General features: G+C 54.9%; 1 protein-coding gene and 1 long non-coding RNA gene across 4 annotated transcripts in view; both read left to right on the top strand.

Moving 5' to 3' along the window:
- LOC146351847 (uncharacterized) overlaps positions 1–25,406 on the top strand; it is a 1,244,848-nt gene that overhangs the window by 1,093,994 nt on the left and 125,448 nt on the right. The gene's annotated exons all lie outside the window — the stretch shown is intronic.
- RUSC2 (RUN and SH3 domain containing 2) overlaps positions 1–25,406 on the top strand; it is a 61,306-nt gene that overhangs the window by 32,141 nt on the left and 3,759 nt on the right. Inside the window, exons 3-12 of one of the 3 annotated variants that reach the window (XM_084832694.1) lie at positions 1,396–2,172; positions 4,389–4,592; positions 6,497–6,640; positions 8,471–8,547; positions 10,092–10,266; positions 11,860–11,965; positions 17,173–17,219; positions 18,068–18,989; positions 20,300–20,464; positions 22,229–23,473. In XM_084832694.1, the coding sequence (XP_084688820.1) occupies positions 1,396–2,172; positions 4,389–4,592; positions 6,497–6,640; positions 8,471–8,547; positions 10,092–10,266; positions 11,860–11,965; positions 17,173–17,219; positions 18,068–18,989; positions 20,300–20,464; positions 22,229–22,409 (2,798 nt within the window). In that variant the 3' untranslated portion in view covers positions 22,410–23,473. Of the gene's footprint in view, positions 1–1,395; positions 2,173–4,388; positions 4,593–6,496; positions 6,641–8,470; positions 8,548–10,091; positions 10,267–11,859; positions 11,966–17,172; positions 17,220–18,067; positions 18,990–20,299; positions 20,860–22,228; positions 23,631–25,406 lie in introns of those variants that run through there. The other 2 variants (XM_084832696.1, XM_084832695.1) reach the window with 2 other exon arrangements.

Raw genomic sequence — 25,406 nt, 5'->3', positions numbered from 1 at the left:
AGCTTTCCTAAAATCCAAGGTATGCGTTTGACTACACTCCGCTTTTGCTTCCCTTACAACCAAGAATTCGAGTATAACATGGTCTCTTTCCCCCAGAGTTCCTGTAACTGCTACTTTATCCACTAAGTCATCTCTGTTGGTTAGGATGAAGTCAAGGATAGCCCATCCTCTAGTTCCTTCCTCTCCTTTCTGTAGGAGGAAGTTATCCGCCACACAAGTCAGGAATGTCCTAGAGGGGCCATGTTTTGCAGAATGTGTCTCCCAACAAATATCGGGGAAATTGAAGTCCCCTGTTACTACTACATCATGCTTCCTTAAAACATTAGCTATCTGCTTTTCAAAAGTTTCATCCTTGTCTTCTTCTTGGTTGGGTGGCTGGTAGTAGACTGGGACCACCAGGTTCCTTTTATTCTTTGCTCCATTTATTTTGATCCAGATGCTCTCGATGGGGCTACCAAGCTCCTCCTCCTGTATTTCTGTGCAGAGATATGTATTTTTCACATACAGTGCAACCCCACCTCCCTTTCTGTTCCTCCTGTTCTTTTTGAACAAGTTATATCCTTCAATTGCTGTATTCCAGTCATGAGAGCCATCCCACCAAGTCTCAGTTATACCCATCGAGTCATAACTTGATACTCTGGGCATTAGTATATAGACATCGAAGACCACGTGCTTCATAGTCTGGCTTTCTTCCTACATGTGTCTGAAGACTGTTATTGGGCGCTATCAGAGCTATTCTCTCCGTTGCAGTGCATGCGCCTACATCCATTGTTACCCCCAACATTACATCTCCCTTCCCCGTAGGATTCAGTTTAAAGCCCTGAAATATATTTCTGATATTTCATGGCTCTTGGAACCAAAATGGGGGTGGGGGGTGGGCTGAATCAGCCCCAGCTGTAGAGGTTGAACAGCTTCATCCTTTCTTTGTTCACCAACCCCACAAGCTCACTCAAGGGGATAGTGAGGTGGGGAGGGTGGGCACCCTTGACTCCTTTCCCTGTGTTGTGTCTGGGCTATGCCTACAGAACCAAGAATGGATAGCTCCAGTGTTTATGCTGCTGCCGACCCCATTCCCCGCTTTTGGTGGCAGAGCTTCCCCATGGGGGAGGCTTCAGTGGGAAGCTTTTCTGTGGCCTGTGGGGTGTTGAGACCCCACTTCCTCTCTGCATCTGAGACTGTTGCCACTGCGTGGAGCATGGCAGGGACCTCGTGGCAGACCCTTCGCTTTGCACATTAGGCCTGCATTCCCACCATGCACCTGTCCCTGCAGTTTATGCCCTGCAGCCACCCAGCCTTTTGCTCCCCGGTCTGTGTGTGTGTGTGTGTGTGTGTGTGAGAGAGAGAGAGCCACCCTTGACGCATGCTCTCTGTCTGTCTGTCTCCCTCCTCCTGCAGGTGGTGCAGCAGATGGCAAGGTCGTCGTGCGCTATAGCAAGGACCAGCGGCCCACCACGCTGCCTATCCAGCCCTTCGTGTTCCAGCATCACTTCCCCAAGCAGCCCAAGGCCCGGGCGCTGCATAGCCACTTCGCCTCCAGCCTGTCCCAGCTCTACAGCCTCTCTGCTGCCACCAACCGGCCTGTCAGCCAGCAGCTCTCCTCCACCTCCCAGTCCTCTGCCTCCACCACCTCGGCAGACCGGCCCATGGTAGTAGGCACCCCTGTGCAGAGCCAGCGCTGTGTGGATGGCACTGCTTCCCTCGCCCACGGCTGTGCCAAGAAGCCTGTCCCGGAGACCACCCGCCCATCCCCGCTGGGCAGCTATTCTCCTGTGCGGAGCATCGTGCCTTTCTTCCAGAGCATGGACTCTTCCTCCCACTCGCCAGCCCCTGGGAGCCAGCCCCCCCGCAGCCGGTCCTGCCCCGTCTCGGCCAGCCTCCTGCCGGCCACCAGGCCTTCCCCTGCCACAGGCAGCCACGGCCCCAATGGCAGCACCCTGCACAAGGCGAGGCAGAGCTCCAGGCCTCTTTCCAAGAAGGAGGAGGCTGTGCTGGCAGAGCTGAATGTGCCGCTTGCAGAGGATGTGCTCCAGGGCTGCTCACGCCCACCTGTGCTGTCAGGCGGGCCAAGCTTGGCCAGAGCAGGGGGCCACGCTGAGCTCCAAGGGAAGGCTGGCTGCAGCGAGGCTGTCAGCCTGAGCTCCTTGGGCACCATGGTCACCCGGCCCCTCAATGGTAGGTAGCCAGGTTAGAGATGGCAAGATGGCGGGGATTCCATGCTGCGGGCACGGAGGCCTTAAGCAGCTGAGGTTGGCAGGGGTGGTGGGAGTGAGTGGGCGGTTGCATTTTTCCCCATTCCAGGGGAGGGCAACCTTGGGCGTCTTGGGAAAACCTGAAATATTTTCAGGAATCAGCAGACTGACTATATGGGTCGTGTTCTTTGGGGTGGGGGATAAGAGGCATCATCAAGCTGTCCAAGGTCACCAGGACGGTGGAGGCGACCGTGCCGCATCCCGGTAGAAAGCTCAAGGCGCTGTGTGCACGCGACGTTGGACTCCGTGTAAACATGATGCTGGCTGTACAGGGCAGGCACTCTTGTGCCGCGTTCCCTGTGAGGTTTTTGTGGTGCAGCCTGGCCCACATCTGCCATGTATGCGCCCGGTCCCAGGCCATGCATCCCTCGCTGGCTCGTGCTGCCCATGCAGGTGAGGCTGCCCCCATTCCGAGGAGAGGCCAGGGGCACGGCATGCCTCGTAGGTCAGCTCGTTTTGTACACTCAGCATCATGGCTTGGCCAGACCACAGAGGTCCCTGCAAGGTACGCCAGAGCTGCTACCCTGCACTGTGGAGGTGGGGCTGGGGCTGAGAGAAAGTGGCTGGCTGACTCCAGGCTACCAAGTGTGTTTGTGGTAGATGGGGCCTCGCCACTTGCGTGCCTGCCAGCCACTGTATCACACTTCCAGGCAAGAAGCTCAGGAGTGTATCCCACTCTTAACAGCACCAAACTAGGCCATGCCTTGAGGTTGTAGTCATACCTCAGATCAGCCTCAGTGCAAATGCAGGGAACGTTCTGCTTTCCCCCTTCCCAAATGTATTCATTTATTTCATTTCTATACCGCCCAATAGCCGAAGCTCTCCGGGTGGTTCACAAAAATTAAAACCAAAAAGCTCAGGATAAAACAATATAAAGTATGAAAGCATTAAAACCACAATATAACAGTTCAACCAGAATAAAACCTAGCAGCAATGCAGAGATTTAAAATACAGATTTCAAACATCAGAGCTAGAAGACTAGAAAGCTAAAATGCCTGGGAGAATAAAAAGGTCTTCATTTGGTGCCGGAAGGAGAACGTAGGTGCCAGGCGAACCTCTCTAGGGAGCTCATTCCACAGCCTGGGGACCACAGCAGAAAAGGCCCTCTGTGGACTCACGGCTCCTGATGCTGCGTGCTCATCAGGCGTCCTTGATGCACAAAAAGAAAACGAGCATTAAAAGAAAGGAGCTTGCCTCGGTTCCTCCACCTGCAAGTTGCCCACGGCTCACCCTCGGCTTTGGACGTGCGGGGCTTCCCTGGGGCGCAGTGGAGCTCTGGCCAGGCAGTGACCACTTTCCCAAGGAGGAGTCTCCCAACCCTCTTCCTGCTCTTTGTTTGTTTGTTGGGGGGGGTGTTCAGGACTTGCTTAACCAGACACACACACACTCGTGAACCTCCTTTTTATAGGCACAAAAGCATTCTAGAGAGGAGGAAAGAGCATAACAACAGAAAAGCCGTGCTGGATCCACTTCCTCCATGTGTGCACCACACACACCCTTTCCTGAGGCATATGCCAAAGCTGCTTTGCCACATTTCCTGGGCACGTGGCAAATGGTGAGGCCTCCACTACATGCACACGCGTGTGGGCACCAGCCTCTTCCTCTGGGACAGTGGCTGGGGAGCGGCATAAATCCCCCCAGACGCAGGCTGAGGCTGCTCACCCCCGTGCCTGCACTTCGGAGGATAGCCTGTCACACCACATCTCTCCAGTGCAGCGCCTCTCTCAGGATGCCTGCTTAGTGCCTGAGGGGAAGTGGGGTCTCCATCTGTGGCGCCTTCAGCCCGCGTCACATCACATGCAAGGCGTTATTTCATACTGCGAATCATTATGTGATACATGTGCCTGTGTGACCAGTGGGTGAAGAAAAGGCCTCCGAAGGAAAACCCCAGCCTCTGTGTCCTGGTGACTGCCTGGGGGCCTTTGCAGCCTCCTTAGCCAGGCCCCTTCTGTACTGGCAGCCCCCGCAAGGGATGCCAGGAGCCCAGGTCTGTTTCTTCCATGCTTTGCATCTCCACCATGTAAACGTGCACGTGCTGCTCCCTCGCTAACTCGCTGTCTCTGTCCCCTTCCTTTTGCTCTCTCTGCCTTTCTCCTGTATCCTGGCTGGCTGGCACGGGGCTTGTCTTTGGCTGTGTAGCCAACCATCTCTCTCCACAAGCACTCAAGTGGCGGGAGTATCGGCGAAGAAACCCGCTGGGGCTGGACTGCGTCTCGGGGCTGCCAGGGCTAGCAGGCAGCCTGGACTGGAAGCCACAGCATGAGAGCAGGCTGTCCTGGAGGAACCCCGTCTCCGAGTTCCCTGGTGCCTTGAATGCAGGCCGCTCCAATGGCATCCTCCACGGTGCGCCTCCGCCATTGTCAGGACTCCCCCTCCCCAGATTTCTGGAGGCAGTCTGGCCTGCTAGGGTCTTTTCCCTTAGGCCAGGGGTGGGGGGCTAGGGGGCAAAAGAGACCTGTGTGCTTTTGCCCCCTGTGATCACATTGCATCCCTGGAATGACTGTACAGCAGACATGAAGTCCAGCCCTTGGCTCTGCAATTGGTCGTCCTTCCTATAGCATCCCTACTACATTATTAGCCTGCCCAATAACTAAAGTTCCCTGGGTGGCTGGATGGCCCAGCCTGCAAACGTTAGTCACAACGAAGTCTGGTTGCCAGTGGACTCAAGACCTAGCCATGTGATGAGGCAGGTAATCGGAAGGCTCAGTCTGGACCTGGGCCATGGGTTGCTCAGAGTGAGGGGTCAGGCCAGAGTCAGACACTTTATAGGGCCAGCCGGAATCCTATTGGCCATTTGTGTCATTTGCCCCCTGCTGAGTTGGCCACTTCAGTACGGCCCTCGGCAGTGGTGGCGCTGAAATGCAGGAGAGGGCACGTGGCTCCCTCCTTTGGCACACCCTCTTGGTGGCATTGAGTACAGCACCTGCACGCCACCGCTAAAGCCTTGGGTGTAGGCCTCTGGCAGCTTGCACACTGCTGCAGTGCAATGGATTTCAGTGGAACATCGTTCCGACTCAAGTTGACACAATTGTGCCCCTTGGAAACTTAGAAGCCATAATGTTCCCCAGGGCAGTTTGTTCCATTGCTGAATTGCGCTTAGAGTTGGGAAGTTCTTCCTAATGTTTGCCTGTGGGCCAGACTAGATAGGAACATGCATGTGGTTTGTTACAAGACTAGCAGCCAGAAAAAAGCCAGAGCAGCCTTGGAACTCAGGGTTGGCAGTGGGAGGTTAACTGTTTAACTCCTTGACTGAGTTCACATGACACGCCAACCCACTGTGGGCAACAAGCCATGGTGGGTTGTCACCATGTAGGGTGAACTTAGACGGCGTCCTGCAGGGTGGCTTGTTTGTGGGCAACAAGCCACCCTGACAACCCATGGCTTGTTTTAGGGGTTGTTCCACCCATGATGGATTAGCTCCCATGATGGATTGGCTTGTCATATGAACCCAGCACTGCCAACCCATCGTGGTTGCGGGTCTTGGTGAGCGAGCTGCTTGGCAACAGTGGCAGAAACCCCTGCGGCTCTTCCTGAGCGATCCCACCTGGACCACGGTGACAGCCCCCCCCCCCCCATGGTGCCCAAGCGGGACTTTGGAGCGGCTGCCATGTGTTCGCCATCCCCTTTTTACACTCTTTTCAGGCCCTGATATTTGTGCACATGGAGCTGAAACTTTATTATTTCTGCCCCAAGAATGTATGCAAATCTCCTTGTAATTTTTTTTTTTAATTGGTCAGAGTTGTGCAGTTTGCAATTCTAACTGTCAAAAATATGTAGGCTTGCCTTGTGTGCTGCCTTGTATGTTTCAGCTGTCAAACATGCAAGGTAACTGACAAGGCGAGACTATATAGGCTGGTTTGACAGCCCTTGACAGTTAGGTGGGGAAAAGTGGCCAAGATTGGCCCCTTAGCAAGGTAACCCCCAGGGGTCAAGTACTGCCTGACCCTTGGGGGTGCCTGCTTCAAATCCACACTTTTCCTCCTTAATATGTTTTTTTTGGGGGGGGCACAGGAGAAGCAGTGGGAAAATATGGGAGGGGTACAAATGGAAGGGGGCAACCTCTGGACCCCTGGTCAAGGTGATTGTGCCATAAAAGCCTCATCTGGGAGCCCCTCAAGGATGGAGATGCAGTCCAGCTGGTCTGCTTGCCCTACGACAGCCCCCCCCCCCCGCCTCAAAGCCAAACTTTGTTCTTGTATCATCAAGGAGGTGGCCCTGACCCTGCCCCCTCCTCTGATCCCCTGCAGGACAGGCCGTGAAACATCCGCAGCTCAATTACTCTGACTTCTTCCCAGACTATTTCTCCTTGGCAGAAAAACCACCCGCTGAATTCTGCCTCTCACCCGATGGCAACACCGAGTCCATCTCCGTTGATCTGTTGCAGAAGAAGGGTAGGTCCTTGCTGTTGCTGCTGCAGCCCCAAAGCAGGGGGCGGGGAGGCCGGAAAGGGACCCCTGGCCTGGTGCTTTCATTCCTCTCTTCCTCCAGCCAGTGGCCACCAGGGGCAGCAGGTCACTCCTGCGTGGCCCTACGGGGCCATCCCCTTACGTGGCACTTCATAAAGCAACAGAAGCAAAACAGACGGGTGCCTGCCCCAGAATAGCTCGCCAGTTTTTCAGTATGGGAGATGGGAGGGAGGGGTAAGGGAGACCGAGAGGAGGGTGGGGCAAGGGCAAGAAAAGGCCTTTGCTCGCACTTGGCCTGTTTCCACTAAGCGTATCCTGCTGCCTTCCACGGCCTCAATCCACCTAGCCCACTGCTGTTGTCTCCTCTGCTTGGCAGCAGCTCTCTAAAGGCTCCGGCAGTGATACAAGGGAGGGAGGGCGCTTTCCCAGTCAGTTCTGGCCACCTTTTAACTGGAGATGCTGGCAGGGACCGAACCTGGGAACTTCTGCATGCAAAGCAGGAGTTCTTCTACTGAGCTAAGGCCCACTTAGGGGTCAAGCCAAAGGCTTGATGTAAAAGGTGGGGAAAATTTAATCTGGAATCTGGAAAATTTATTCCTTCAACTTGAAGGAAGAGGGGAGAGCACTTGGCAGGTGTTCAAGAGTAACCCAGGCATAAGAGGCATGAAGGGAGAGGAGGAAAAATGAATGTCCCCCGTCTTAAGAGTGGATAGGTCTGGGACTGCTGTGGGCAGTTCCATCAGGAGGCCCAGCGTGGTTTGCAGAAGGGAAGGCTCCTCTCCTGGAAGCAGGTGACTTCACTGCCTGGGCAGACCTTTTGGAGGGGACGTTGGGGAAACAAGATGGGATGTGAGAGATTTAATGTCCTTTGCTTAAATGCAGCAATGGGGTGGGTATTTGGATTGGGACCATGGCACTGTGGGAGGTGGCTTAACCCTTCTCCCCCCCTCCCCCCAGCCATGTGTTTCCCTGATATAAATCAAAGACCTCTGAAGTTGCCATTAGACATGGCGGGGGTGGGGGGTGAGACAGGGACCTGTATTGGCCCAGCCCATTCCCATAATAGCAGCTTCAGGGAGGCAACTTTAATCAGGGAAAGGATTAGTTCACCCTCCTTCCTCAAGCACCATGGCCCCAATCCAATCCCCTTGACACCCCCCCCACACACACGCACACACACTTTTAAGGAAAGAAAAAGACTTTAGGAAATTCAATAACAGATCTGATGTCCCAGGAACACATCCTGTTTGTTTGCGGTATTTTCATCCTGCTCCTCAGCCAAAAGGTCTTCCCAGGTTGCTTACAAATAATCAAAGGATACCGTCCCTGCCCATAGGCTTACAATAAAAAAGACACAACACACAAGGAAGAGGGGGAAAGTCAGCCTTTCTGTAGGGCTGGTGGAATGGGCCTGCCTCCCTCTCTCCTCTCCCTCAGCACAGCCTGCAGCTCCCTAGGAGATGGCTCTTAAAACCCCTGAAGCAGGATTGGGGCTGAGTCCCAATGCTTGACTTGCTCTCTCGTAGCCAGGTAGAGCAGGATACAATCCAGCATTGCTGAAGGCTGGCCAGCCAGCTTGCCATTTCCTGACTGCTTCTCTTGCCCACTGCGAGTCTTCTGTCGGAAATGGGAGCGTTACAAGCGAGGGCAGGAAGTCACGGCTTGCTCCTGGACCCTTGGAGTTTTTGTGAGGAAGGGAACTTCTGGGGCCAGGGAAGGTCTTTCAGAAAGGTTCTCTGCTAGTTGTGTTGTTTGGGATGTACAGCTGGTGCATTGTGAGGCCTCTCAACCCTTCTCTTGTCTTCTGTCCACCAGGTCTTGTCAAGGCCATCAACATGGCTGTGGATCTGATTGTGGCACATTTTGGGACCAGCAGAGACCCCGGGGGGAAGGTGAGCCTGGCCCCCCCTCAAAGCCTGCCTCTCCTTTTGCCTCCCTCTCCCCTCGGCTTCCGAGGGGTCCTGAGCAGTTCCTGGAACCTCCTTTGAAGACCTCTCCATCACTGTGACCCCTTGGCACCCCCAACAGTTCCTGCTACTCCATGCCTCTGGTTTCCAAGAGCAAAGTGGTGGGGGTGGGCTCCCCCGCCCCAGCCCTCAGGAGGGTGTACAGGGTGGCTGGTGCTGGGCTTTCTGGAGAGCAGCCTGTTGTTCAGAAAGCCAGCCTTGCCTGTTCCTGGAAAGGCCCCAGGCAGCAGCCTGACCCAGGGTTTTGTTTCTTGCTTGCTTATAGTAATCCTGAGGATTTACAGCCTGGAGGTAATGCAGACTTGAGTGTCTCTGAACCCTCTGGAGCAGAAGGTTTCCAGTTTGCCTTTGGTTCTACTGTTTGATCTGGGCTGAGTTCAAGGCTGTTTTTAATAATAATAATAGTAGTAGTAGTAGTAGCAGCTGCTGCAGCAGCAGCAGCAGTAGTAGTGGTGGTGGTGGTATCCTGCCTTACCTGGTGCAAAAACAGAGTACAGTTCTTAAAGCAAGCCAGCAACAAATCAGTGAAAAGACCGATGTGGTCCCAACAGCCTTGGGGCTCAGAGATCCAAGTGCAAATCCCATTCCTTGGCCACACCATGAGCTCATAGCAATTCACTTCTCAGCCGCAGTTCTCCATCTGTCAAAGGGAAGTAACAGTGGCCTGCTTCACAGGGGTGTTGTGTGTAACTCTTACACAATACCCCGGTGAAGCAGGCCACTGCAATGCCCCCACAAGAACTAATGGTGCTCTAGAAGGGATAAATAGTGGGGAGCAGAGTGGGGAATGTCAGAAGGTGCTGCGTGCCAGGCCAGATCCCTAGCCTGGCCTTGTCTCCTTTGCGTGGCAGCTGGGGCTCTCCCAACCTTTCCATTTGAACCTCTTCATTGGAGATGCCAATAGGGATTGGACCTGGGACTTTCAACACACACAGCAGGTGCTCTCCCACAGCGCTGTAGTCGTTCCCCTGGGAAGGGGGCCTGGGAGGACCAAAACCTGCTTGGAAAGCTAGTGCCAAAAGGCGTCTCCTTCCTTCAAGCAGAGGCGTCCAGTCACTTGGCCAAGCCCTACCCCCCCGCCACTTTCACTGGCTGTGCCACTCATGAGCCTTTGCCCTTCTCCCACCACACTCACAGCGTGCCTTGAGGTGCCCTGCCTGCTGACAGTCCCTGCTTACGTCACCTCCTTTTCTCTCTGGATGTCTCCAGTAAGCACTTGAGATTCTGCGGGTGGGGCAGGGCTTGTCTCCTAACCAAACTTCACCCCCCACCGATGAGTTTTCAGGAAACACACTGGAAATATGAAAGTTGAGCAGGAGGATGCATGGCAGATGGAGAGGAACCATGTCCCAGCCACCCCAGCCAAGGCACCCCTGGCCAGGTTCTGGGCATGGAACTGATCAAGGCAAAAGGCTGGGTATCACACACACCGGCTCTAACACCTTGTTCCCTCCACACCCGTTTTCCAGGCCAAATTGGGGAACAGCTCCGTGAGCCCCAACGTGGGACATCTTATCCTGAAGTACCTGTGCCCAGCCATCCGCGATGTCCTGAGCGACGGGCTCAAGGCCTATGTGCTGGACGTGATTGTTGGCCAGCGGCGGAACATCCCTTGGAGCGTTGTGGAGGCCTCCACCCGGCTGGGTACGAAGCTCTTTGGTTCTGTGGAGCTCCTGGGTCCTGGGCCCACCTTTTTCTCTTTGGTGAAGCTCACCCCCCCACACACACAAACACATACACACTCACTCAGATGCACCTCCACCTGTGAATTTGATAAGTTAACTGGAAGGCCTGCAAAGGCTATTTGCTAAAAGCATTTTTTATAAAGTAAAGTTAAAGCACAGCCAGGAGTAGGGGCTGGTGGGGGAAGGCATGGATTGAATCAGGCTGAGGATGAGGAAGTGGGACAGGCTGAGCTCTAAGGTGCAAATAAGAACTTAAGAAGGGCCCTGCTGAATCAGGCGAAGGGTCCATCTGGTCCAGCATTCTGTTCACACAGTGGCCAACCAGCTGTTGACCAGGAACCCACAAGCAGGGCATGAGCGCAACAGCACCCTCCCACCCATGTTCCCCAGCAACTGGTGCACAGAGGCACACTGCCTGTGATACTGGAAGTATCACATAGCCATCAGGACTCGTAGCCATCGATAGCCTTCTCCTCCATGAATTTGTCCAACCCCCTTTTAAAGCCATCCGAATTGGTGGCCATCACTATGTCTTGTGGAAATGAAATTCGTAGTTTGACTCTGCGCTGTGTGAAGAAGCCCTTCCTTTTCTCTGTCCCGAATCTCCCACCAATCAGCTTCATAGGATGATGTAATCATAGAATCATAGAATAGTAGGGTTGGAAGGGGCCTACAAGACCATCGAGTCCAACCCCCTGCTCAATAAATAAATACTAATAGGATCCACTGCCCCATAAATTAGGGCTCACAGTCTAATTACCTCATTGTTATTAAACATTCCTAAAAATCTAAATATGCAAAATAGTCTTACACATACATCTTTCAAGCTAGACTAATTTTGAATCATATCTTTAAAATACTACTCCTTACTTAAAACTTACTAAGTACACAAATCTTTCTAGGCAGGTGTGTATCAAACATTTTGATGTCTGTGCCTTATACAGTATTGTCTGCTTATATATAAGTGAAAATATGCTTTTCAGCTCTGGACAAAAGTAACAAGGCTTCACATTCTAGCACTCTTAAATAACTTTTGACTCTGGCCAGTCAAACCTACATTGGTTTTGAGCAATGAGCTTTCGACAGTCTCTTCTTGGATATTATCCAGGCCATCTTGACAATTATTTTTAATACCAGTTACCCAGAATTCATTGTGGCCTTCTAGTGTCTTTATGTGTCTTCCCTTTAATACAATTACTTCGTTTCACTTACTTGCATTTTCAAATTCTTCATTATGTATCATTAAACATTTGGGATTTGCATCTCATAATAAGAAATGTTATATTGCTTTGAGTGAGGTGAGTGAGCAAGTTCTTAGTAATGTTCCCAGCAACTCCAGTAAAAAAACACCAGCCATTTCTTAAAAATCCGGGACAGCATGTCTCTCAGGAGGAACTTCTTTCCCACGAATGCTACCCAAGATCCTTTCCCCTGGGGTTGGGTGGGTTGAACCCCGACTCTCCTGCAGCCAAACATGTATGTGTGTGCACAATGTGATGGGAAGGTGTGGATGAGCAGGTCCGTGCCTGACTCTGCACTCTCTCCTCCACAGGACCCTCCACCAAAGTCTTGCACGGCCTCTACAGCAAAGTCAGCCAATACCCTGAGCTCAGCAGCCACACCATGCGCTTCAACGCCTTCATCTTCGGCCTCCTGAAGTGAGCAGCAGCTCCCGAGTCTCTCTGTCCCGGCAGTTGTCAGCGCAGGGTCCAGAAAGCAGCCGGGGTGGGCGGCGGGGGTGGGGCCAGTGCTGCGCTCCCCTGTCTTTGAAGGAGGATGTGTGAGGGGAAAGAGCGGTTGGGCATGCCTCCCCGCCGCCCACCGCTGAAGTATTAGGCCAACCCACAAGTCTTAGACCCAGTGCAGGGCTGTGGGTGGGGAAGGGGAGGTGTGTGAGCCTGTGACAGGCGAGAGGAGTGAAAGCAGGTCTGAGAGCTTGGGGGCAGCGCCTGAGCCACCTGTTTCCGTCCCAGCGATGGACCTCTTGCATTCCAAGCCCATCCTGGAAAGGTGGCCCTGATTCTCAAGTGGCTTAAGACCCTCCTTTCCCCATGGGGAATTCAGCTTGCAAAAGCACTCCACACACCACCACAGCTGGGCTTTGCTTGGCAGCTGCTATGCTGCATGAGGCCATTCAGCTGAAATCTTCTCTGCCTGGCATGGCTGCACAGCTGCTGTGCCACTTGGTTCTGAGGAGGAACGTGGGCAGTTGCCACAGTCATGCCACTGACCATCACAGAAGGTGTCCCACTGCGACGGGCTGTGGCAGTCCAGTTTCTCCACTGGGAGAGTTCATAGAATCATAGAATTCTAGAATAGTAGGGTTGGGAGGGGTCTACAAGGCCATCAAGTCCAACCCCCTGCTCAGTGCAAGAATCTAAGTCAAAACATCCCTGACAGGCAGCTGTCCAGCCTCGTCTTGAACGCCTCCAGTGTGGGAGAGCCCACCGCCTCCCTAGGGAATCGGTTCCATTGTCGTATTGCTCTAACAGTCAGGCAGTTTCTCCTGATGTTCAGATGGAATCTGGCCTCCTGTAACTTGAGCCCATTATTCCGTGTCCTGCACTCTGGGATGATGGAGAAGAGATCCTGGCCTTCCTCTCTGTGACAGCCTTCCAAGTACTTTAACAGTGCTATCATATCTACCCTCCATCTTCTCTTCTCAAGGCTAAACGTGCCCAATTCTTTCAGTCTGTCCTCATAGGGCTTTGTTTCCAGTCATAAAATGTGGTGCTCAGAACTGGACACAGTACTCCAGATGAGGCCTAACCAGTGCTGAGTAGAGGAGAACAAGACTTCATAGGATTTGGAAAAGGAGAACTTCATGGGATTTGGAAGCCAAGCTTCTATTAATGCAGCCCAAAAGAGCATTTGCCCTTTTTGCAGCCACATCACGTTGTTGGCTCATATTCAGCTTGTGATCTAAAATTCCAAGATCCTTCTCGCTTGTAGTATTGTTGAGCCAAGTATCGCCCATCTTGTAACTGTACATTTGGTTTCTTTTTCTTAGGTGCAGAACTTGGCATTTATCCCTATTATATTTAATTCTGTTGTTTTCAGCCCAGCACTCCAGTCTATCAGGATCACTTTGAATTTGTTTCTGTCTTCCAAGGTATTCACTATCCTGCCCAATTTTGTGTCATCTGCAAATTTGATCAGCATTCCTTGCACCTCCTTCTCCAAGTCATTCATAAAAATGTGGAAGAGCACTGGGCCTAGGACTGAGCCCTGCGGTACCCCACTCGTTACCTCTCACCAGTTTGAGAAGGTCCCATTGATAAGCACTCTTTGAGTCCGATTCTGTAGCCAACTGTGGATCCACTGGATCGTTGGTTCCTCTAGCCCACTTTGAGCGAGTTTGCTCATCAGGATATCATGGGGAACTTTGTTGAACGCTTTGCTGAAGTCAAGGTATATTATGTCCACAGCATTCTCACAGTCCACAAGGGAGGTTACCTGATCCAAAATGATTGCTTTATCATCTGCTCCAGAATTTTCCCAGGGATTGATGTCAGACTGACTGGTCTATAGTTCCCAGGTTCCTCTTTTTTGCCCTTTTTGAAGATAGGGACAACGTTAGCCCTCCACCAGTCATCTGGCACTTCCCCCGTCCTCCATGATTTCTCAAAGAGAATAGACAGCGGATCTGAGAGTTCTTCTGCCGGTTCCTTTATTACGCTCGGATGCAGTTCATTTGACCCTGGAGATCTGAACTCATTCAAAGGAATTAGGTGTTCCTTGATCATATGCCTATCGATCTCCAGCTGCAATCCTATATTATTATTATTATTTATTATTATTGCATTTATATCCCACCTTTTTTCCTCTTGCAAGGCACTCAAGGCGGCTTATATGATCCTCCTCCTCTCCATTTTATCCTCACAACAACAACCCTGTGAGGTAGGTTGGGCTGAGAGTGTGTGACTGGCCCAAAGTCACCCAGTGAGCTTCCATGGCTGAGTGGGGACTAGAACCCGGATCTCCCAGCTCCCAGTCCAACACTCTTGCCACTACACCACACTGGCTCTCCTACACTGGATTCTGCCCCTTCAGCCTGTACTTCGCCTTTGCCTGGGGGGGTCATAGACCCTCTTTCGGGAGAAGACTAAGCCAAAGTAGGAATTGAGCAATTCTACCTTTTCTTTGTCATCTGTTATCATTTTGCCATCCTTATTTAATAGCTGAACCACCATTTCTTTCCTCTGCCTTTTACTATGCACATATCTGAAGGAAGCCTTTTTATTGCTTTTAGCCTCCCTTGCTAACCTCAGCTCATTCTCAGCTTTAGCCTTCCTGACGCCATCCCTGCAATTCTGTGCTACCTGCCTGTACTCTTCCTTTGTCGCTTGGCCTTCCTTCCACTTCCTGTGTCCTTTTCTGTTTTCAGGTCATCCCTAAGCTTTTTGTGAAGCCACATTGGCTTCTTCTGTCGTCTTCCAACTTTTCTTCTTGTTGGAATGGTTTGTAATTTTGCCTTGAGAATATCCTTTTTTAAAAACACCCACCCATCTTGGACTCCTTTTCTCATTCGAGTTGATTGCCATGGGACCTTACTAATCATTGTTCTGAGTTTATTAAAATTGGCTCTTCTAAAATCCACAGTACACTTTTGGCTACACTCGGCTTTTGCTTCCCTTAGAACCAAGAACTCAAGTGCAACATGGTCGCTTTCCCCCAGAGATCCTGTAACTGCTACTTTATCCACTAAGTCATCTCTCTTGGTTAGGATCAAGTCAAGGATAGCCCAGCCTCTAGTTCCTTCCCCTACTTTCTGTAGGAGGAAGTTATCAGCAACACAAGTCAGGAATTCCTTAGAGGGGCCATGTTATGCAGAATTTGTCTCCCAACAAATATCAGGGAAATTGAAGTCCCCCATTACTACTACATCTTGTTTCCTTGAAACACTGGCAGTTTGCTTTTCAAAAGTTTCATCCTCATCTTCTCCTTGATTGGGTGGCTGGTAGTAGACTCCAACCACCAGGTTCCTTTTTATTCTTTGCTCCATTTATTTTAAACCAGATGTTCTCGATGGGGCTACCAAGCTCATCCTCCTGTGTTTTCTGTGCAGAGATACGTATTTTTAACATATAGTGCAACTCCACCTCCCTTTCTGTTCCTTTTTGAACAAGTTATATCCTTCAGTGGCTGTATTCTGATCATGGGAGTCATCCCACTAAGTTTCAGTTACACCTGTCAAGTCATAATTTCCCTCCTGTATTAAGAGTTCAAGTTCGTTCTGTTTGTTTCCCATACTCTGGACATTAGTGTATAGACATTGAAGACCACGTGCTTCATAGTCTGGCTTTCTTCCTACATGTTTTTGAAGACCGTTATTGGAAGCTATTAGAGCTGTTCTTTCTGTTGCAGTGCATGCACCTACTTCCATTGTTACCCCCAACTTAACACCTTCCTACCCATTAGGGTTCAGTTTAAAGCCCTCCTGATGAAGTTCTTCATGCTGTGGACAAACACATTCTTATCCTTTGTGAGGTGCAACCCATCCCTTGCCAACAGTCCATCTTCCAGGAAGTGTAGTCCATGGTCCCAGAATCCAAATCTCTCGCATCGGCACATTGTAGCCAGTCATTCACCTGGAGTATTTTCCTTGGTATCCCTCTTCTAAGTACTGGAAGGATGGAGGAGAAAACTATCTGGGCCCCAAAGTTCTTGAGTTTCCTTCCCAAAGCTTCAAAGTCTGACGTGATTTCTTCATAGCTCCGCTTGGTGGTACCATTTGTTTCCACATGGATGAGAAGAAAGGGATACCTGTCAGTGGGCTTTGTGAGCGCAGGCAACTCTTCAGTCACATCTCTAATCCATCCAACTGGGAGACAGCATACTTGGCAAGTCCATGGGTCTTCATGACATACTTGGGTTTTGATCCCATGCAGCAAGGAGTCTCCCACTACTACTCTTCTTGTTGTTGTAGGCCTGGGTTTCATCGCCTCTGCTTGACTGACCTTCAGTCTCTTGCTCACTCTCATGCAGGTTCCCCTGTAATTCTTCCTCTGCAGGCTGTCCTCCAGTCTCATCCTCAAGGACTTGGAAATGGTTCCACAGCTCCACTGCTTCCACTGGTGCAGAGTGGCGTCTAGTTCTTCTTCTCCTGTCACCTTTTTCCAAGGAATATCCTCTACTCCATTTTTCCTCACTTCAGCATTTTCCTCTTCTGCCTCAGCTTGCTGTTGCTCTTCTAGCTTCTGTTCTTCACTTTGCTGCTGTAGTTCCATCGTTCTAAGAACTCTTCCTCTTCTCCTTTTCCCTGGAGGGTCGACACTCACCGCTCCAGTCCTCTTACCTTATCTTCCAACAGTGCAATCAACGTACACTTGTTGAACGCATAGGCCATGTTGATCTCGGGCAGGAAAACAAACATTGCACAGACCTTGCAGGTCACCACTGGAGAGTCCTTCCTTCCATAGCCTGTATTCCCTTTACAGTTCTAGCTTTCTGATTGGACTGGGATAGCCTGTGCTTTGTCCTCTATTCACTGGAGGTTAACAACAGAGTCCCACACTTTGCCTTTGTCTCCTTCCCTGCCGAGCTCCTGTTTGCTCTCTCCAGTCGCTCTCTCTCTCTCTGGGAGCTTGCTTGCTTGTATAGCTCCTAGACTAGCTGGAGCAACTTCCTCTGCTCTGCTCAGTTAGGAGATAGGGAACAGGAAACAGTTGAGCAGTAGCAGTACCTCCCTGCTCCAAGCCAGTCTTTTTCTCCTGCCCTGAGTCCGCCTGCTTCTGAGTTTGCCCCACATTTGTGACCCAGCTGCAATGCTTCCCTGTAAGGTTCTCTATCGAGACAGTCGCCCCCCATCCTCATGTGCTGTTCACTGGTATTCACCATCTTGCCCCACTTACTTCTCCCACAGCATCCGGTCACTGGAGTTCTGGTTTAACCACCTCTACAACCATGAAGGTAAGGACAGCTGGCCATTGGTGTGTGTGGGGGGAGGGAGGGAGATGCGTGTGTGATACTGGCATGCGAGGCTGACCAAAGGCCAGGTGTCTCACTTGGTGGTGTGCTGGTGGATGTTGGGGGCCTTAGAAACTAGAACTCTCCCCTGCCCCACATGTAGACTACGCAGACCAGGCGGTGGCCACAGAGTCTCAGCACTTTCCCTTGAGGGGAGGGTTGGAGGAAATGCCCCAGAGGCAGGGACCAGAGGATCTTGCCTTGGAGAAGGTGCCTGGGTCTGGCCCTGGTACAGCCTTCCAGAGGTGAGGGAAACTGGAGAGGGAGCAGCTTGTCCCTGTTAAGGAGGCTGGAAACCCAGGAGACCGTTCCTGTTGGGGCATGGAGGGCACTGGGGCTTGGGGAGGGGAGGGGGGATGTGCCTTAAGGCAGGCTTATAGGACGGAGTGGCATTCCTGCGCCAGGAAGCCTGATGCTCCTTTGTTGCTACGGGGAGGCAGGCGGCATCTTCTCTTGCTGGCCATGTTTAAGAAAAACAGCCGTGGACAGAAAATAAAGATGGGCTCCAGGCAGTGGAGCCGTAAGAAGCCCTCCACTTCCTGTTGCAAGAGGTTGTTGGGCTGGCTGCGCAGGAAGATCTTGTCTTGCCCGAGCCGCAGTGTCCCTGTCCTCAGGTGTAACTGGGCGTCGATCAGGACCCAGTCCAGGGAGGGGAAGGGGGCTGGGGCTCCCAGTGCCTTCAAGCATCAGGCCGTGAAGCACTGGGGGGGGGGGGGGCTGAGATGGCAGCCAGTGGGGAGCCCTGGGCTGCGTGGCTGTGCCAGGCTGGGACCTCTGTGTTGCCCCCCCAGACATCATCCAGGTGCACTACCAGCCAGTGGGCTTCCTGTCGCTGTCCCACGGGATCTGCCAGGGCCTCTTTGAGGAGGTGCTGCTCTCGCTGCAGCCACTCTCGCTCCTGCCCTTCAGCTTGGACCTCCGCTTTGAGCACCACCTGCTGCAGACGGGCCAGCAGCAGCAGCAGCAGAAGGAGCTGCTCCGCGTCAAGCAGGGCCTGGAGCGCTCGGCGCACTCCACCCTGCAGCTGATGAGGGCCCGTGCCGGGAGGGGCACCGGCGACTGCAGGGTGGCGGAGCAGGGCCCTGGCCCAGGAGGCCCCCGCAGCGCCCTGGGGGAGAAGGCGGCGGCGGCAGGAAGGGTCAAGGGGGTGGGCACCCCCTCCGGAGGCCCTGCGAGAGGGGAGGAGGCGGGCCGGCGGAAGACCCGGGCGGGCGCTGCGGAGGCGAAGGAGGACAAGCAGGCCAGCTGGTGGTACCAGCTCATGCAGAGCTCCCAAGTCTACATCGAAGGGCCAGCCGAGGGCGCTCGCTGCGTCCGCCATGAGCGGAAGAAGAAGGCTGCGGCAGGTGCAGCCAGCCGGCCGGCGGAGCCCAAGATGGGGCCTCCCCCGCGGGAGGGGGTGGTGGAAGGGGCCGAGGCTTGCCCCATCACAGAAGCGCCCCTCAAGGACAGGCCCCCGCCGGAGGTGGCCGCAGAGCCCCCGTGGACGCCACCGGAGCCTGCAGCCAGGGCGGAAGCGAGGGAGAAGAGCCGGCCCTCCTGGATGGGCAGCCCGCCGGACTCAGTGCTGACAGAGCTGAAGCGCGCCCAGGAGAAGGAGGGGGGGCGGGGCCTGGAGGGGGGCAGTGCCAGTGTCCCCGGCAGCAGCCAGCCCAAGTGGGGGCGCCTCTTTGGCTCCCGGAAGGTGCCCAAGGACCCCAAGCACACCAGCAGGTAGGAGGGGCGGCGCGGCTGTGCCGAGGGGTGGGGCTGGCTTTGAAGTGGGGCTTGCACCTGGGGCCCTGGCACGGGGAGGGGTGGCCAGGGGGAGCTGGTACTGTTCTTACTGCGCTCGCTCAAATTTATATACCGCTTTCCAGAGAGGTATCAAAGTGGCGAACGCAAAACACAGCAGCGTCAGAACAAGTGCAGCAATAGAAAGGCCACCGTGCCCGCTGGTGGCCAGTAAAGCTGCGCCCTCTGCCGTGTGCTGCAAGCCCCGTAGCTGGCGGGGTCACGCTTTGGGGAAAGCCCCAATGGCGGGGTGAGCGCTCCGGGGGGCGGGGCTGCAGCGCAAAGTCCTGGGCTGCCATGGCGGGTGAGCCTCCGCGAGCACGGGGCCTCCGTGGCGCCGCCTCGGCAAGGGCAGGGATCGGCGGGGGCCGAAGGGCGCGGGGCTCTCGAGGGCAGCCTGGCCCACGTTGGGCGTGTGGCCCTTCCCTTGGTGCTGGCAGGAAGGGCGCCCCTCGGACGGGGAGGGCTCTTGGAGCCGAGAGTTGGGGGCATGGGAGGGGTGTGGGGAAGGCCACTTGCTGCCCTCGCCCCATTGCGGGCGGCGGACTCTTCAGTGCGCTGGGCTGAGCTGCGGCTGCTCCCAGGCAGAGGGGCCCACCATGGGAGTCTGTGTTTGAGGCTAGGTGACTGTGCAGTAAAAAGCTCATTTGCATGCCCCCAGAAGGCCCTGCATTAGTCTAGGAAGGCAGGACACTGCCTTGGACAGAGTCGGAGCCCCGGGGCCCCTCTAGTCCAGCACTGTCAGCATGGATGGGCGGCAGCAGCTGTCCCGCTTCTCGGGCAAGAGGTTTTCCAGCCCCACCGGAGACGGAGCCAGAGCCAGAGGCCTTCTGCGTGCTGAGCAACTCGCACTGCAGAGCAGATGGCGGTTGGGCGCGTCCACTGAAGAAGCCGAGCAGCCCTGGGTGCGGCCTGGCGCCCTCTGGCAGGCTCTGCCCGTGGGCCTTCATAGGGAGTGCTGGCAGGACAGAGGACTGTGCTGGTGCCTGGTTGCCCTGCCAGGTGCAGCCTCCTTCCTGGAGCTGCTGGCTGGGCCTTAGGCCTTCTCCGGGCTGGGCGGTCAGTGGAAGGGCCCAGGGCGAGGCCCTGCCAGCACTAGGCAGGAGACCCCAGGCCTCAGCCTTCGGGAGGGCTCTGCTGCCCTGCACGGGCCAGAACTGACTGTCTCCCGCACTCAGGCCCAGGACCCCTGAGCCCTCTGTATCCCCCTCACCAGCCGTGCTGTGCCTGACCTCTGGCTCTCTTTCCAGGCTGCCATCTGGGTGGCTGAGCCTGGATCGCTCCATGTTCCAGCTGATGGCCCAGACCGTGGGGGCCGGCGTGTGGCGAGAGGCTGCCTCGGAGCCCGAGGCGCAGCCTGTGGATCTTCCATCTTCATGCCCCAAGGGGACAGCAGTGTCCCCCAAGACACCGTGGTGAGTGGCGTGGGCCTGGGGCTGAACTGGGGGGACCAGGCGGGCTGGCCCAGTGGCGCGGAGCTGTTTGCTGGCTGCTCTCCTTTCCCACCAGGCTCAGCCATGCGCAGGCTGCAGGGCTCTGGAGAGATTTGCCACAAGCCCAGGCCACTGTGTGGCAAGCCCCCAGATGCCTTCAAAACGTGGGCAGCCGTGCCCGGTTGCGGCTCATGCGCCTGGCTCCCCTCCAGAAGGCACAAGCATGGCTAGGGAGTGGGGGGCGGGGAGACACCCCATGGTGAGCACCGCCACTGTGAGAATGGTTGGTGCAGCAGACACGGTGACGGTGGGGAGGGGAGCCTTGGGTGCCCCTGGGGGAGCCCCTGGGGGAGTGTGAGGGGGCTGGGGAGGAAATGGGGCAGGGGAGAGCCCAGGTGGCCATCTCAGAGTCTGCCCCAGCTGAGCGCTAAGGCCTGTTCCTTAGTTCGTCTGCATGGAACCTTAGATTGCAGGCAGGATCTCTTTTCGTGTTTCTTTTTTCTGCAGTGGCGCCTGATTTTAGCCTTTATTATTGCCACTCTCTTTCCAGTCTTCAGGGGGTGAGTGCTGTTGCTTATGTAACCAAAACGGCATCACCCATGCATGAGATGGAAGTATCAGCCGGTTGAGGGAACACCCAGGTTTGCTGAAGTGCAAAAACAGCTTCAGGACAAAGAACCCTAAAGGGATGGGGGGACCCAAAAACAGCTCGCTGAGGACTAAGAGCATTCAGTGGCAAGAGAAACATCTGTTGGGGGCGTGGGGATAGAATGGCTGGGAAACTGAGCAGCAGCAGCACTCCATGCTGCAACGTTTTGTGGCAGGCTCCCCTTGTGGTCCGTCGTCATCGTCTCCATCTCCCAAAGCCCAGCGCTCAGCCTGGCTGTAGGCCCAGCAGGCCGCAGGCGGGCCCGTGCGGTGGTGCCTTTGCGGGGGGAGGGGGGGGCGGCGCTGGAAGGAACAGGGCAGGCCCTCCTCCAGGCCGCCGCTGCCCTCCCTCCACATCTGGGAGAGGAGCAGCAATGGCGGCCTTGGGTCTCCCCCGCCTGCCTCGGCTCACCCTGTGGCTGGAAGCCCCTCTCCCTGTGGGACCGCTTTGCAGCAGCCCGGTTTCCCCCTTCTGGGCAAGAGGGGCCACCGTGTCGGCCTGTCGGACCGAGTCAGCGGATTGGTCCCTCCTCCCTAGTCTTTGTCTGGCTGCTCCCCTGCCCCCGCCTGGTGTGGCAGGAATGCGGAGTCCCTCTGAGACAGGTTTGCGGAGGGACAGTCGGGGTGGCGAGATGCTTGTTCTCCGGGGCTCCCCAGGCGGAGGCACCTGGAGCACGGAAAGGGCTTGTGACTGGGGAGACGGGCTGGCCAGGGTTGCCAAGCCCACTGGGTGTGCGGCTCCCATCCCCAGGCCCGGTGCTCTGGCTGCTGCCTACCCAGACTGGGCCGCACTCCCTGGGGAGCCTGCAGAGGCAGAGCGCAGGGAGCGCACACCTTGCGGGTGCCCAGGAGCTGGCAGGGCCTCTCTGCGGGCACGACAGCCAGCTGGGCGGGGTGCTACCGCCGTGGCGGGGAGGGCTGGCGACGCGAGGGCATGCTTGGGGGCCATGGGCTCTGCTGGCTGGCCCCTGCCGCAGCTCCTTGGGTCCGCGCAGGGCCCGTCCAGAGGCTTCCCACGGCGAGCGCAGGGGTGCCCGCCGCCCAGAAGGGCCCGCAGCAGTGCAGGCCCCGCATTCATGGTGCTCTCCTCTCCCACAGTGGCACGCAGGCCTCCTGCCGCCACATCGCCACTGAGGCCGGGCAGTGGCGCTTCGAGAAGGGGGCTGTGCTGCGCGTGCTGGGCGAGGCGGACGCCCACTGGCTGCAGTGTGGCTGCGGAGCGGAGAGCGGGCTGGTGCCCATCATGCACGTTGCCCCCGTAGAGGATGAGGACGACTGACGGCCAGCGGCGGGGCTGGCGCAGCGTGGCAGAGGGGCTGGCTGGCACTGGTGTGGCGCCCCCGCCAGCGAGGCCAATCGGGACGGCAGCAGCCTTGCGCGACCCGCCCTGGGCCTCTCCACACCCTCCGTCCCACCGGCACCCACCCTGGCACTCGCCCACCTGGACGGCCCGCTGCCGGGACGCATGCAGCGCGGCAGGACACAGCTCCCTCATGACGAGCGGCGGCGCAGCCCACGTCCAGCTACAGCCCCACATGCATTGTTCGCGCCCCACCTCCATGGCAGGCTGGATTTCAGGATGTGGGTGCGCAGGGATTCCATGCATCCGTCCCGGGCTGTGGTCAGCTGGCGTGAGCAGAATGGCGGTGGGCAGCCCCGGCAGGGGCGGGAGGGTGCCACTCTCTGGCAGTGGCTGTGGCTGTTCTGCGAGAAGGGGCTGGTTCGCGGGGGACCATATCACGGGGTGGCTGCAGGGCGGCAGCAGGGCCCAGCAGCCAGGGCCCGTGAGGGCAGTGCTGGCGGGCTCCCCCCTTCCCGTGGGGCTGGAGACTCCCGTGCCCCCTTCCTGCGCTGTGTGGCTACCCGGGGGTGCCCTCCAGGCCTCAGGCCCGCCCCGCTACCGCGTGGCCCAAGGACAGTGCTGCAGCCGGACAGCACCCTGGGCTCGGCCGGGCGCCTGGCCCCTGCCTCGCCCATCCCGAGGGGGCTGCTGGAGTCGCAGCGTTTGCACCTGTGTGTACATAAGGCTCTTGCAGAAATGGCACCATATTTAAATTGTACTTCTGCCGTTAGAACAGGGTGTCTCGCCTTTATTTATTTATTTATGACGCATATTAATAAAAAAGGTGCTGATTAAGAGCTCCCCTCTGCAGCAGTGACTGGTGATTCCACCCCAGGATCTGTACAGGGACTTCTGGCGTGCCCCAAATTGTGACACCCCCCCCCCCCTTTATGCAAAAGCAGAGACACCGGAAGGTTGTTGCTGGCATCTCTAGCTGAAGCCTGGAGAGGAAGGTCTCCATTTCCGTCCCTACAGAGAACTCCCTGATGAGGTAGAAAAAGGTTGGTAAGGGAGATTGGAGAGGAGCCTCGGCAGAGGGAGACGGGGGGAAGATTAAGAACTGGGGCCGGAGAAAGGTGGGACTGCAAGCCTCACCCTGGGGACACCACTGAACACAAGGACACAAGAGGAGCCCTGATGTGGCATCGGACCAGAGGTCCACCTACTCCAACATTCTGGTCACACGGGGGCCAACTGGCCGCCCACAGGAAGCTCACAAGCGCGACACAAGCGCAGCAGCACCCTCCCACCCGTTTCCCAGCAAGCGGTGTGCGCACAGGCTCACTGCTGCCGATACTGGAGGTAGCACGTAGCTGTCAAGCCAAGTAGCCATGGATCTTCTTCTCCAGGAATTTGTCTAACCCCCTATTAAAGCCATCCAAATTGGTGGCCATCACTACTTCCTGTGGTAGTGAATTCCATAGTTTGACTATGTGCTCTGTGAAGAAATCCTTTTATCTGTCCGGAATCTCCCACCAATCAGCTTGACCCTGTTGGGTTCTAATACTATGGCAGAAGGAGAAAAATGTCTCCATATCCACATTCTCATTGGAACCACAACATTTTTTTTCTCAGTTTGTCAGGACAAAAATGAAATTTCTAGCCCCTTGCCCCAAGTTGCAGGAGCAACTAAGTCTGGTAAGTATTTATCAAATGGACTTCCAGAAATTGAGGGGCAATAAGGCAGGGATGGTGGTGATTGCATTCTTACATCTCCCCACACTTTCCCCAGTTGCCCGCTTTTGCTGATACATGTAGCATACGAACATAGAACTATTCTATGATTCTATGAAATGTCTTGTTACCCACTTTCTCCACACCATGCATTTTTGTGTACCTCTATCCTGTCTCCCCTGACCCTTTTTTCCCCAAGATAAACAATCCCAGCTGTTGTAACCTTCCCTCATAGGGGAGATGCTCCAGCCCCTTGATAATTTTTGTTGCCCTTTTCTGCACTTTCCCCAGTTCTACAATATCTTTTTTTAGCTGCAGTAACCAGAACTGTACACAGTATTCTAAATTGGTAGCAGCATAGCATTGTATAAGGGCAGTATGATCTTGTCAGTTTTATTCTCAATTCCTCTCCTAATTATGCCTAACTTGGAGTTTACCTTTTTTTACAGCAAGCACACACTGGGTTGACATCTCCACTGAGCTGTCCACCACAACCCCAAGATCTCTTTCCTGGCCAGTCACCGCTAGCTCAGATCCCATCAGGCTATACTTGAAGTCGGGATTTTTTTGCCCCAATGTCCATCACTTTACACTTGCTTGCACTGAACCACATTTGCCATTTGGATGCCCATTCTCCCAGTTTGGAGATATCCTTTTGGAGTTCTTCCCAATCCCTTTTTGTTTTGACCACCCTAAATAATTTGGTGTCATCGGCAAACTTGGCCACTTCACAGCTCACTCCTAATTCCAGATCACTTATGAACAGGTTGAAAAGTATTGGTCCCAATACAGATCCCTGTGGGATCCCACTATTTCTTCCCCTTGGGAGAATTTACCATGTATTCCTACCCTCTGCTTTCTGTTCAGCCAGTTGCTGACCCATAAGAGGACCTACCCTCTTATTCCATGCCTGCCAAGTTTGCTTGGGAGTCTTTGGTGAAGGACTTTGTCAAAAGCCTTTGGGAGTCCAAGACAGTGTCCACTGCGTTCTCTTCTGTGTTGTCACAGCCCCAGTCTCCCACCCGATTCTACAAAGTGACCATTTCCCAAAGGCTGCATCATTCAAATGCTTAATAATTGCAGCAGCTGTACTTTCCAGTATCTCAAATGGCAGCTCCAACATGTCGTGATGCTGCAAGAAACGTGGCTGAGGGCTAGCTGCTCCTGTTGCGCAGCCTCTGGTGGCTTCCCAGCAGCACCAGAGGGGTCTTGCGCTTTTCCTTTGGCCTCTGCTGCGTGACAGGCAGATGACAGCCCAGT

This window comes from Heloderma suspectum, chromosome 2 (assembly GCF_057233095.1).
Source record: "Heloderma suspectum isolate Gila_16-S chromosome 2, 16-S_ref, whole genome shotgun sequence".
NCBI classification, from domain to species: domain Eukaryota; kingdom Metazoa; phylum Chordata; class Lepidosauria; order Squamata; family Helodermatidae; genus Heloderma; species Heloderma suspectum.
Note: the sequence above shows the minus strand (reverse complement) of the source record. Positions and strands in the feature narration are given on the sequence as shown.